This window comes from Botrytis porri (assembly GCF_014898465.1).
Source record: "Botrytis porri strain MUCL 3234 chromosome Unknown BPOR_006, whole genome shotgun sequence".
Classification (NCBI taxonomy): Eukaryota; Fungi; Ascomycota; class Leotiomycetes; order Helotiales; family Sclerotiniaceae; genus Botrytis; species Botrytis porri.
In genome coordinates this window covers 1,026,020-1,039,570 of record NW_024066080.1, presented here as the reverse complement: position 1 = coordinate 1,039,570, position 13,551 = coordinate 1,026,020, and the positions used below count along the sequence as shown (strand labels likewise).

Sequence of the window (13,551 nt, the reverse complement as noted above, 5' to 3'; positions counted from 1 at the left end):
ACCGGGGACCCGGCTCGCATGTCCCACTTCTAAACCCCGGAACTCTCGAGTAAAGAAAGCTGGAGCTGGGTACGCACAGATATGACATGGTTGTTGGAATTTTTTCACGTCAGAATCTTCATATATATGGAGTCGACGAGCGCGGTGGAAAATGTCTGGAAGCTTTTTGTTCTGGAATGGAAAGAAAAAAAAGACTTGGTTTTGGTGGAATTTGGGAGAGGGATTGGGAGAAGAGAATAGTCGGTGTGTGGAAGAGGTTTCTTGGGATGTGGGTTGGAGGTTGTTGTTACGAGATATTTTGGAGGGGGAGGAGTGGATAGATGGCTTGGTGTGTTGGGGTTGTATTACCTGTATGCCTCAGATGCGAGATGGAATCGGGAGAGATTTTTGAGTGAGCTGTTTGTTTATGTTCTATGCTCTTTGCTCAGGACACCTTGCTGCGGCTCAAAGAGAAGGGAAGTAGGGACTGGCTAAGCCGAATTATGCGTCGTAGCTTGTGAGATTCTTCCTTGCACGCTGAGAGAAATTAGAAATGTATTCTTACATGGGATGAATGCGAGGTGCGTCGTCTATACGAACTGGTGTTTGCTAATATGTGGTATGATTAATGAAATTCCTTATTGCTATACTGAAAATTCATCATACTAGATAAAGTACTGTAGTATGATCAATGTTGATTTGTTTCCCCTTTTTCCAATGGTCGACAGTTAAACAAGAACTATATAATCGTCCCGTCATACAAAACACCCAAAGTCATCTCTCTCTCTCTCTCTTTATCCCTAGAAAGATAATTCTTAGTCGCACCCTTTACAAAAAATCCCGCCCCAACTCCATCTTCCCACTCTGAAAAAAAAAACCTCCCCCTTCGAAAGTTTTCTTCCTCCCCAAACATAACAAATTTTTCAATCTACAGAAATCTTAACCCATGGAGTCAAATCTACATATCAATACTGAAATAGCAAATCCACTTCCCGTTTTTCGATGGAAGCGGAAGTGGAGTGTAAATCATATGCAGGAACGAGCGGGTGACTGAAGTATGTTGCTTTGATGATTTGAAAGTGTGCTGTTCTGTTTGGAGGCTGGTTTTGAGATGGGGATTTTAGGTACAGTGTGTAGTGAACTTGGGAAGTTCAGGATTTGGATGCACGCAGTTGCAATTGTTGAAGCTTCTTCGCGGAGTAGAGAAATAATGGGAAAGTAATACTGTAGTGATAAATCGACAGCCATCCATCTGATCTCTCCTCTCTATGTTTCTCTATCAGTATATCCTTTGCACTCTTAACAAACAAAAACAGAACACCACGCCGAACGATCATTCGCAGGTTCCAGAAGATCCAAATTACGTTAATCATTCAAACATAAATCATACTACTTGCCTCAATTCCTCGAAGCTCGATGCTTTACAAATTGCCATACACGATCTCCCCTGAAGGTGTTTGTCATATTGACTAACTGACTGACTGACCAACCGAATTCCCACACTTGCAAGAGAAATCTAACAGAATACATACCTCGATATCACAATATTCCATCCATCGACGATTCATCTCGCTACCCAAATTTTCAACCCCAAGTTTGAATCACCAACTCCTTTATTCATAGGTATTTGAAATTCAATGTACAGAATCCAAAATTGCCCACATCCACATCTCACATGCCACACAAAACATCTCAATCCCCACACCCATATCCTACTCAAACCTATCCCTCATCGAACCTCCAGCTTCACATTCAGATTCCCATTCCCATTCCCATTCAAACAATCCTCCCTCTAGCTCAACTATATACATACATACATACATACTCGTAGCAAATTATCTCCACAAGAAGAGGTGATTCTATGATGGGAATATTGTAGGGCTGAATATAGAGGCGACAAGATATATGTCACAAGAAAGCGCATACCGTCTGAGAAAGATGAAAATTGCGAAATGCCATGAAGCTGTGTATTCGACTTAAGAACAATTTAGCTGCTACTAGTAGCAGAATGACGTGACAAATAGCTTCTCCTTTGACAGCTCTACACGATGACTACTTCTCATATTGCTTGATCATGTAATTCACCTCGCTGACAGCACCGCTGGTGACAACTTCAAGTCATTCAAATAAGACCTGCCAGCCGCCAATAATATCAATCCCATACCCTGCCATACCATTCTCCATCATTATACAATTCATTAATCCCAAATCTGCAGAATTACGCCTACAGGCCAGTAATAAGAAAGGAAATTAACATCCTAGAAACGCTATTCATCCACCATGTCTATCGACTCATCAGACCTATGTGTGACAGTCTCGGATTGGGAACTCCTTGGTGATGAGTATCTTCTCACCTCTCTTAGAGATCTGTTTCTTCGAGTTGGTGAAGGTTAAAAGGAGTAATTTGCTGTGCCGGTCAATTGACGCATATCCTCTTCCACTGCTGCAAACACACAACTCCGATCGATTCTCTTCCCACAGTCCCTCAAGCTTCGTATTCACTTTGTTGTTATTTGTCTTCTCCTCACAGAGTCTTCACGATCCAAAAAAGTCGCCCTCATTCGATCTTGTGTTGTGATCCCCGATAGCCCATCCATTTCGAACACTAAGCCTGCATTAGCGGGAAAATTCCCATCAAGCAAAGTAAACAGAACGAACATTCACAGATTACTTACGCAAAGAGGCTAAAGATTGAAGATGCTTTCGAAAACTCGACGAGGTAAAGAAAAATAAGAATGACAGCCAAGTCTAGAAACAAAACGTGCAATGAAATCCAGATTTAGAGCGATGGCCGCCGTCGAAAGTTGTGGTACCAATAATCGTCCTTGCTGATCTACACTCGTACAATAAATAAGCAAGCAAGCAAAATCAACTCAAAGACTGAGATCAACTAACGTCCTTTATAGAGATGGTGAACCTCGAAGAAAATCCTTCGAAGGCCAATTTTTATTCCGTACGAATGAAGTATCCCTTTACTGATTGGGCTTTGGTGCTCGATTCTGAACGTGAAGAACTGCCACTCGTCAAGGGAGAGTCTGGTGGAGATAATTGACGTTCTTAGTTCGAGCACGTAACTACTTGCTGGGAGGATGATAAATTGTAGAATAATAATTATACCAAAAAGACTGATGTGCAAAAGGGGAATCAATCGTGGGGCCATATTGTATATCTTAAGGATGAGAAAGTGGTGTAAGCAATGGAAAAAGATAAACTAGGCGATTGAAGACGTAATTCTCAACTCTTTAATTCTCAACTATTCCAAGAAGGAACATGGTTGTAGTTGTGGATGGTAAGAACATGTTGAGCTTTTTACCTTCCAAATTGAGTTCGAGTTTCACAGGCTTGATTAGGATCACGTTTCCGAGAATATAATCATCTTGACAACTCAGTGACTTTGCTTAGAGTCATTTCATTTGAGAACGAATAACGCCCATACTCTCAAACAGTGTGGCAAATTACTCCAGTAATAGACGAGTAGAATCCGCACTTGGCTCTCTAGTATTTGTGTTCCAGATAGAATTCTTCGTCCTAGAACATTATCCTTGACATGCCGTGCCCCTTCAAGCCAAGTGAAGTTTCGATGTAACCGGTACTTCTGCGATGTTATGTGTGTTGAGCGAAGAGTTTTTGATGTTTTCAAAATTTTATGGCAGCTATGTTTGACATTCATTCCGGCTTCAATGCATATATCCTGACAGGGTACAATCCCTTTGGGAAACCTTTCGCCAATTCCGTCTTCATTAACTTCAAGCCAGCTTTCTCATAGAGTGCACGAAATTTCTCATCAGTCCTAACGCTTCATGTAAGCTTTCTATCCCAATTACTTTTGATTTTCACATACCTAGTGACACTACTATCCAGTTCGTCGAACATATCATTGCCAGCATGTGTGCTCATGTTTTCCTTAACTATGATCCAACCATTTTCGTTCAACACCTTTCCACATCTCTGAAGATACTCCACCAGTTGAGAGTCTGTCAAATGTCCTAGACACCACTGGTTCCACATCAAGTCATATCTTGTTTCTGCATCTGGTGTCCACGCTTCCAGGCCAACCGAATATATTTGGCCAACTCCAGGTTGGTCTATAAGCGCAGAAGAGAACTTCGTTACTGGTTCCACAATATCCACTGTCTCAGCAACACTAAGAAGCAATGCTTTTGTAATTCGACCGATTCTGGAAGTCGTGTTAATTCACACATGTTCTAGCTTCTATGATCAACGAATGACCCCGATCCATGATTTCATTCGTGTTATAGTACTGAACTTTCAGTCATTGAACCCTCATCTTGATCAGCTGATGAAAAGACACCACACGGCGAAAACACCACAAGACGACTTAATCCACGCCCAGGAAACAGACAAAAACTTGCACAACAAAGAATAACTCACCCCGCCCCACAATCCACCGCCCTTCCCAATTTCGCACCCTTTACCCCCAGTTTCCCTAAAAAGTTCTTTGATCCTTGTATATCCACTCGACTGATATACGGAAAGCCTCCCAACATTCCATCATCACTTGCTTCTATGCTTTCCCAGCTGTGTGTTTTGTCAGTTTTTTTCCTTCCCTTTTCATTGGTATTTGTTGTCTGGTCATTAATCTCTCTAAAGGACATATTGAATGGGATGTTGAGAGAGACTTTGAGACTTTGAGGGGAGATATCAGGAGGGAGATAATACGCACTAATTTATAGCATCCGCATGATTGATTTGCGAATCTGCCGCTGGAGTTGTCATGTTCACGAGGACCTGGAACTTGACAAGTAAGGGTAGAAAGTCTTGTTTGGTGTAAGTATGATCTGTGGATGATGATCGATGAGTAGAGGATAGGAGGGATATATATGGATATAGGTAAGGGACTTGAGTTGCGATGAGTTTATCAGGTATTGATGTCAAGGAAGGATCATCTTTTGTTCGAAGCTTTCTTTCAGATAGTATTGAGTAAATAATGGAGTGTGTTTAGTGAAGGCTTTACCTGTTAGAGTTTAGCGCTCCATTGGCTTGCCATCGACTCGCGAAATAAAAAGAGTGGTGGTGTACCGAGTCACTCAACTCGATTGAAAATTCGAGAATCACTGGCAGTTTGGTGATTATGAAATAATGGTAGGTAATTCCTAAAGATTGAAATCTCGTGATCGAATCGATGAAATGGTACTATACTGCTTTATGGAGACAGTCATTCAATATAGCGGTTGTCTGACTTCCTATCGAATTTGCAAAGAATGTGTATTGTTGATATGCAACTTTACTATATCCCATCAGATGTTAGGTGGTCAGAGGTGCGTGCTTAGTCACTAACGGTTTGACTTACGCCCTCACCTCTCTGTCGTTGGAATGTTTATCCATATGAGAAATGTACTGCGAAAGGATCTTCACAGTCGCGGTTCAGGCGAGAACTGGATCTGGAGCGATGAAGCATCCTCGTGACGTTGAGAAGATGCTAGAGGCTAGGCCATGCTCACCAGGTGTATCAAAAGGCCAAGTATATAGTAGTTTTTGGTGTCGTGCTTGACTTTGTTTGAAATATCTATTAAATAATTATTATATTGTAGTCATAAGAATTACCCCGGATCCTCTCATAGTGTCATATCTACAGCGAAAGGAAAAGCTTCTCAAACCTCCATTCCATGCTCCTCTGATTAACCCCCTAAGTACAGGTGCCGAAGGCCTTTTGACATCCAGTACCACAATAATCAGTAGTACTTCCACAGTATCCATATTGACTGCAGCAATTACCAAAACTAGATCCATTACAAGTGGTAGAGCTTGAGCAGCTTCCATCATCTGAAACCGTTTGAGTGCTGGTTGGCTTTGCAGAAGTTGAGGATGTGGATGATCCAGAGCATGTTCCGCTAGCCGATTGACAACCGGTACCGCAATAGTCGTCTGTAGAACCGCAATAACCATTGACAGAACAGCAGTCTCCATAGGTGGAACCGAGACATGTGATATCAGCATTGCAGGAACCGTCATCGGAGATTTGTTTACTTGGTGTAGGAACAGGAGTGCTGGCATTACCACTTCTGTACCAGTTCTCGGATGGGTCTCCGAGACACTCCCCGACGGTAACAGACTTGAATCCATGAGAGTACATGGAAGCGAGGATGTAGTCTGTAAGATTGTAGACGGTTTGATAATGAATGTCGTGTTCGATTTCCAAGAAATTTCCAGTGGTGGCATCTGCCGTGGCAATGGCCTTGTCCCAGATGTTTTTGGAGTTCTGGATGAGATTTGCAGCATCGTTCAGATATCCCTCAGTATCCAAATCAAAATAAGTTACATGGTATCCCAAGTCTGCCATGAGATCACCACAAGTGGCATTACACTCGGAATAAGGAGGTCTCATATATGTTGGGAAATATCCAAGAATGTTCCTGAAAGCCATCTCATTGTAGTACATTTGATTCTTGAACGTTTTTGGGTCGAGGGATGTCAAATTCTGGTGGCCCCAGGTGTGGGATGCGATTTGATGACCTTCCTTGACCATACGTTTGACAATAGCAGTGTACTCTGGAGTGGTATCGATTGCACCCTTTCCAAGATTGTTGCCGGTAATCATGAAGGTAGCCTTGGCCCCATAAGCTGCAAGTTTGTCCAGGAGATCATTAGTGTAAAGATAAGGTCCATCATCAAAGGTAAACGCGATGTCTAGTAGGATACACAAGTTAGCCTCTTCCAAATCTTTAAAGAGTCCAGGAAAAACGAACCTCCAGCGACTTGGCAATCATAAATACCAGCCCCACCATATGGAACAGTTCCAATATGTGGGCGTTCGATGTTTGCTGTAGAACCGCCAGCTGGAACTTGGAGTGTATCGCAAAGAGGTCCGTATTCAAATTGACAATCTGGAGATGCACAATACTCTTCTGTAGTACCGCAATATCTAGTAGATCCGTTAGTTGACGTCTGTAGGGCTAAGAGAAAAGTACCTACCCTTCTGGAGAACAGCATGCATTTACACAGCTACCAACACCTGGACCACAAGTATTTGGATCGTCCGCTCTGGGTACTACCTCAGGCGATCTTTCTTCTACATGTACGGGGGATGTGATTGGGGCTGGCATGGCATAGCGACCCTTAACGGTTTGGAGGAATTCCCTGCCGCCCATCAACTTTGGCATGGCAGGTCCTGGATGTGCGCTTGACAAGGAAGCCAAGGCCACAGTGGCGAGGATCGAAACAGACTTCATGTTGATCGTTTCTTGAAAGAATGTGAGGTGCAACTACTTTCAATGTATGATTTCGTTGCAAAATTATATATAGTAAAAATTATAGAATAGAAGCTTTACACCGAGCTTCTATTATGTCAAGACTCGTGGGAAACGAAGGACTTTTTCGAAAAAATTGAAGCGACTGTAAGGGTTATAAAACCGATGAAGAAGTGAAGAACGATGCAAGGTGGGAAATGGACTTCCTATTAAACCCCCAAAGCAGAGGCAAGCTGACCTGATATGCAGCGACAATGAGCAGGGAAGTAGAGAAGTAGGGTCAAAACTCTGAGTATATCCGATTTGTATGGGTACAACCGTCGACGTGCAGCCTACCATAGATGCACAACAAGGATGCAGGATTTGTGCAGCCTTCTTATGATTCCCATCACTGAATGAGACAAATGGGAGGTTTTCTGTTTGATTTTTTGTATAGCTCCTACAAATAGATGCAGGTCCTAGAACTGATTATACTGTTTAAAGAAAATATTCATGTAGGTCACAATGACCTGAGAGTAGAAAAGATAGTAAGTGGGGAAAGAAAGGTCTTAGGACCATGCCCGATCAAGTTGATAACAAGAAAAAGCGTAGAAATGTTGATGAACAATGAATGCTTCCATGCTAGAAATCTCTTTGGACGGCTGAATGTACGCACGGCAGATGACTTTCTTGCATGATCCCTTACAACCAACTGGTGCTAAGAATGTTAAAAACTCGGAAAATTTCGAATGAAGGGGTCTTTCCGACTTCGTGGTGCCAATCATGATGACCAGACAAATGCAATGATTTTGTGATAGCTGGGTACGGTACGCATGTTTTGATCACAACCTCCATTTTCTTCTCACGTCGCTTTTCTTCTTTGTTTTAACGTTATATGGAACTCCCTTACCATCGGTGGAAGTGGTGGAATGAGAGAAGGCCTGCAGTGGAAATTGCAGTTTAAGCTTTCGAGAAAAACAAAATCATGTCGAGAATCTCAGTCATGGCTCCTCCCGGATGACGAGGCCTTGGCGTTATGCACGTCCTTTGGCCCCTGATAAAATTGTTTACTTCGAAAGCGTTCACCAGTTGGAATGTGTCATGTAGCTCGTATTCAAAGGCAACTCATGAGCAAACGGAGAAGGGCACTTTGGTCAAATCATATCAACAGCCTTCACGATATAAGCATAATCAAATCTCCTGGTGTGCCTGGGCATTGATAAGGGTAGCGGATGGATTCAGCCGTTGCACCTTTCGATACATTATTCTTCCGATGATAGCTATTCTTAGTGTCTTGTTTCCTCCCGAGACCGTCAAATTTCCTGCAGCTAGGCCTTGTGCGACTGAGCTAGAGCTGAGTTCGGACGACTCTCACCACTTAATATACTGCCTATAAGATCCGAGATCCCGAATCCAACACCGTAATCCTTGATGCGCGAGGACACAAACGTCGTGTAAATTCCCATCTCGTGTTTTCTCAGGCGCGCAACTTAGATATTAATGTTGGAGAATGCCTTCAGTCCAGATTCGCATGAGACGGCAGATATATACTATCGACCGAACATAAGACCGGACGATAATGGCCAGTTTTGATATGGCAGCTGGACATTGGTGTTCATGCCAAGGTTGGGAAAATAAGATGCATTCAGTGTGCTGTGATTGTTGTGATGGATACATCCTTTCATTGTCACATGTTTCTTGAGCCTCAGTCGATTTCAAAGTTTGTGGAGATATGACGGGCAGGAGGAGAGCCAAGGTCTCGTTTATAATCCCTTCCCTACCAGGACTTCTAACTCTCCTAGTGCGTGACTCCTAAAATCTCATTTTCCTCCACATATTTGTAGTATCTTCCCTTCGTGTTATTTCTCCAACTCTTGCCCCATTTCACCACCGCAAGGAACGTAAGAACTTGAGCAAGACCAGCAAAGGCAGCCACAATGAAAGCATTTTGATAACCCATATTAGTAACCCAAGGTGTGACGCCGTAGCCCATTGCAAAACTCATTGTATTTCGGATGATAATTACAGTAGCTGTGAAAGTCATTAGCTTGGACTTGAGGAAGGCAAATAGGATGATAGAAGGTACATACCCATGGCTTCACCACTCAAGTCTTTATAAGCATCGATGCAGTACGAAACAGACAACTGAATACCAATACCGTTTGTGCCAGCAATAAGGAACATGGAAACTATGAGTCCAAACCAATGAATGTGATGAGCTGCTCCGACACCCCAAAGGATCAAAGAGCCAGGTATGAGGATTATGGATATTGAGAACAGCCAAAGGCGGTGCTCTGCTTCCAGAACTCCCTTGTTACGACGGGCGAGCCATAGTACGACTCTATCGCCTATGACTCCGGAATAAAAGGAAGCACAAGCTACTCCAAGTAGAGGTGAAACATAAGACAATCCGACCATGGAAGATGAAAAGTTATAAGGCGGAGCACTCAAAATCAAGGAGGCAGTCCCGTTGAGGACATTGAACCAGATCAAATTACTGCCATAAGAGAATCCAGCGTAGGCAACTGATGGTAGAGACATGAAGATAAGAGGCCGAATCATCATTCGGAAGAGCCTGAAATCTCTTTTCTTATCCTTCAAAGACAACTTCTGAATATATGTCTTTGGCTCGTAATAAATGGTGCCGTGCTCAATATTCTGATTAACTGATCTTGAGACTTCGGGAGAGGTACCTTTCTCGGGATCAAGTGGCTCTGAAGAAGCAGAAGACTTCTCTTGGAGCACTCCTTCTGTTGGCGTGGTCATTCCAGTTGTGTTTTTTCCGGAAATTGTCTTTTCTTGAGGCGCTCTATCGTAATTTGTCTCCTCCATAAGGAAGAAGCAGAATACAAATCCGATGGCTAGAAAGATAGCACACCAATACATCACCCATCTCCATCCTTGTCCGTCATTGATAAAGCCAGCCTGTAAATTTGTAAGCTCAAATGAGGGACAATTATCACCTCTCGACAACTCACAAGTATTGGAGCTAAAAAGTTACTTCCAGCCAGCATGAAAGCATATAATCCCATGTAGGAACCTCTTTCGTGGGCAAAATAAACATCTGTGATCGAAATTTCGCATAGTGATTCGATAGGGGCTCCGACAGCACCTTGTAGAATCTTACTTCCAATCCAGGCAGAGTTTGATGTAGCATGCGGCACCCATAGCATGGTACTTGTTCTGTCAGTACTTCTACAAGCAATATGATGGATTAAACATTTACTGACCCCAGAGTTGCTAGCATAGAAAATAGATACACCGGTCTTTTACCGTATTGTAGCGCCATGGGCTGGGCGATTAAAGTTCCCCACTGGACTCGAAGTACAACATCAGCGACCAGGTACTCAGATATCAAACATATCGCTCAGATTCCGTAAGAGAAACCTTATTCTGGATGGAAAGGAAAAAAGGGCTAGACTCTATTTTGAGACAAACTTCGATCGTCCTTCCATGCTTCCCTAGCCATTCTAGACCTTCCATTGCTTTATGCTGTGAAAGGAAGCATATGAGATAGTGTAACTCACTCCGAAAAATAAAAACATGTAGCCCGTGCCCGCGTTTAGCTGAGCGACTGTTAAGCCTGTGTCCTTACTTATGGGCTCCAATACACTGTAAACTGCGGCAGATGCTATTCCAACCATCAGAGTATACATGGACATGCATGCTGTTGATAACATCTTCCGTTTTGGCGACCAGTTTAGCGGATCGTCTGGATCGCTGGATGGCGATGGAACAAGGACAACATCCTGTAATTGTGATGCAGATGCATGCTGCTCCTTTATCACACCTTCGAGATCTACCAAGTGAATGGTCCCTGGGACAGCGCGTGTGTCCAGTTCATCATGTTGATGATTGGTGTGCTCCATCGTGAAACAAGACACAAATATCAACCGCAGAAGAGATAATGAAAGGAAACTATGGTAGAAACGAGTTTGACTTTGACCTTTTGACGTAGCAGACGACAGAAGGTGCTAGCTCTTTGGTCAGGTAACCATTGCGATGATCTCTCTGTTTTTAAGACATCTCAAGTGGTCATGGTGTATAGCGAACTTATCACGAAGTCTATCATGGCCGGTGATCATATAGATATGAGATTATGCAGTGTATCTCAACTCTCCACTTAGAGGCCCAAAAGAGCAAGTATATGCAATGATGACAACCAACTCTGAGCTCTCATTCGACAATTGAAATGTCACTGGCTACTCCGCGGCCTGATTATCATGAAATATCCCGATAACCATCAATGACGAACTTTATCGGTGAAGTGTGATAACGACAAAGCTATTGTCTTGCTAATTCAGGTGTTGTCTATTTGGAGTCTGGACGACAAAAGTGGTCGGTACACTAAATCGCTCGGATAGAATGATCATCTTGCGTTGAACTTACTCACATCTTGATATCTTATGATCATATCAATTTACATTGAAATGTAGAAAGTGTGCTCCTAATAGTAAACTGAAATCTTATAAATGCATTTCTTCCAATTTCAAATCAAAATAATGAATTCATGATTTGATATTGAGTATTGAAAATAATGTATAATATTCGTGTGTCAGTTTTGGTATCTTTGAACTTGTCGTTTTGTTCATCATGCCGCTTGAATTCCCGAGATTCATCATCGCGGGGAAGATAACGTTGAGGTTGGCTGCATTAGCCAATTATTTCCATGATTGGAAGGAATCCGTTGGTGTAAACATCACCCCACCCTTCCAAGTCTCATTTCATTTCGAGTAATAGATAACGGTCTTCTATCTATGCAGGTTATGGGGAATGAGGTAAAGTTATCTCTTAAGCTTTCCACCATACTGTAGTAAACTTGGAGCGCAGCGAAGTCTAGTTGAGGAATAAAGGGATCTTAACCAGCTCAAGACTATTTGACAAAAGCTTCCGACGCTTCAACTGAGGGATGTCATATCATAATATATGTCAGTTGTTAAAATCTTGTTTCGCCTTCAGGAATCCTTCAGTTTAATGATTTCAGGAGCGTGTCTTACTATCGAGACCCAAAATACGGATTGTAGTGCAGTCTCCAAGGTTCTCGAAGCTCGAGTCATCAACGACTTGCGTATATGACATCAGGAGAGCTTGGATCCATGCTTTTCTTTAAGCTTTACTGGGCTCCATCGATATGGAGATGACGGGGTAACGTAGCATTCAGATTTGAGAACATTGCTGGATAGCTTGCAGCACAGCATGTTAAACACTCCAGGCACTTACCGTGGCATTGGATGCCACTACTATCCTGAGAAGATCTGCAAGCGTGCTCCCCTCGGAAGAATTGGCCACTTTCTCTGGGATGTTAGATAGCATTCTTCGAAGGGATATTCCTTGATATTTTGCCTTGTATCAAACTCTCTTCTCGCAAAAGCAACAAGCAGGAAATGGAAGCGTCGTAGGGGGCAAATTGACTACTTCAGAAACCATCCAACCCTCTGCATCAAATGAAGGGCCGCGTATCTTATATATGCCATTTCAGTCACCTGAGGCGAGGATCAACGTCCAGTGTTTCATGAACCGTGGTCTCCATGATACAGCCGACCTCATTTTCATTTCGAACGGCGAAACCAATATTCACAAGGCAAGAACAACATCTAACACATCCGATCTATTGTTTTGGCTCTTACTTTATTTGAAATGAAAACACACCTCTGTTCTTTCAAAGATGTGCTTTTCAGATTGCCGCCTCAGCCTGTGTAGAATATCATATCCGCATTAGACGGATTAGAACAATACATACCTGGAATCAACAACTGTTTCCGTAGTTTCCAGTGGTGCGATTAGTGCCGAAATAGGAGCTGCAGCTTCAATCAATGCCGTGGAATATGGCTTCGAAGTAATCATAACTGCTATTAACCGAGTGGATGGTATAAAAGATGAGGAGGAATCTAAAAAGCAGCAAGGCCGTCATCCTGGCCATCATCACAAAGTTCTGGAGATCATATAGCCAAGAAAGTTGGATAAATTATCTCGCGTAAGAAGTGAACATGAGAGATTTTGCACAGCGACGAAGATGGGAGATGTTTTGATTGAAGGGCCTTGTCTCGGGATCAGTGTGAATCCGTTTGAGACGGTCTCCATGAAGACTAATAGACGTATTTATCTGGTCGCTTTGTAGAAATTGACGAATTAGATGAAGGAGATGAGGTTGACTAGTCACGACCACTGTAAGTCGTAGGAGGCTGGAGATTCAATTGTTTCAAAGTGGTGGATTCTCTCTTCATGGGCTAGGAGTTGCAATGAATTTGTGGAAAGGTGGAGAAGAGGCAAGCAACTAGAAGTACTCCGGACTCGAAGACTTGCAGGATAGGAACACCATGTTGGATGGGACTTGTATATATGAGGGTATCAAAAATCAAATTATGTATGTATAGAGAGTACAATG

General features: G+C 42.8%; 4 protein-coding genes across 4 annotated transcripts; all 4 read right to left on the bottom strand.

The window, feature by feature from the left end:
- Nucleotides 1–3,034: 3,034 nt before the first annotated feature.
- On the bottom strand, nt 3,035–5,204 carry EAF01_004839 (uncharacterized protein). The gene is made up of 4 exons (XM_038913093.1): nt 4,664–5,204; nt 4,372–4,518; nt 3,821–4,156; nt 3,035–3,769 (listed from the first exon to the last, which is right to left on the bottom strand). The coding sequence occupies exons 1-4, from the start codon at nt 4,714–4,716 to the stop codon at nt 3,646–3,648; spliced, it is 660 nt and encodes a 219-aa protein (XP_038771179.1). The 5' UTR covers nt 4,717–5,204; the 3' UTR covers nt 3,035–3,645.
- A 422-nt stretch (nt 5,205–5,626) lies between these two features.
- EAF01_004838 (uncharacterized protein) lies at nt 5,627–7,169 on the bottom strand (the record flags this gene model as incomplete). Its single annotated transcript, XM_038913092.1, has 3 exons — nt 5,627–6,627; nt 6,687–6,862; nt 6,913–7,169. 3 exons carry the CDS (start codon nt 7,167–7,169, stop codon nt 5,627–5,629), a joined length of 1,434 nt encoding a protein of 477 aa, XP_038771178.1.
- A 1,795-nt stretch (nt 7,170–8,964) lies between these two features.
- On the bottom strand, nt 8,965–11,035 carry EAF01_004837 (uncharacterized protein; the record flags this gene model as incomplete). The annotated part of the gene is made up of 5 exons (XM_038913091.1): nt 8,965–9,197; nt 9,257–10,091; nt 10,145–10,343; nt 10,397–10,479; nt 10,694–11,035. 5 exons carry the CDS (start codon nt 11,033–11,035, stop codon nt 8,965–8,967), a joined length of 1,692 nt encoding a protein of 563 aa, XP_038771177.1.
- A 1,610-nt stretch (nt 11,036–12,645) lies between these two features.
- On the bottom strand, nt 12,646–13,010 carry EAF01_004836 (uncharacterized protein; the record flags this gene model as incomplete). Its single annotated transcript, XM_038913090.1, has 3 exons — nt 12,646–12,774; nt 12,816–12,858; nt 12,907–13,010. The coding sequence occupies 3 exons, from the start codon at nt 13,008–13,010 to the stop codon at nt 12,646–12,648; spliced, it is 276 nt and encodes a 91-aa protein (XP_038771176.1).
- Nucleotides 13,011–13,551: the final 541 nt, after the last annotated feature.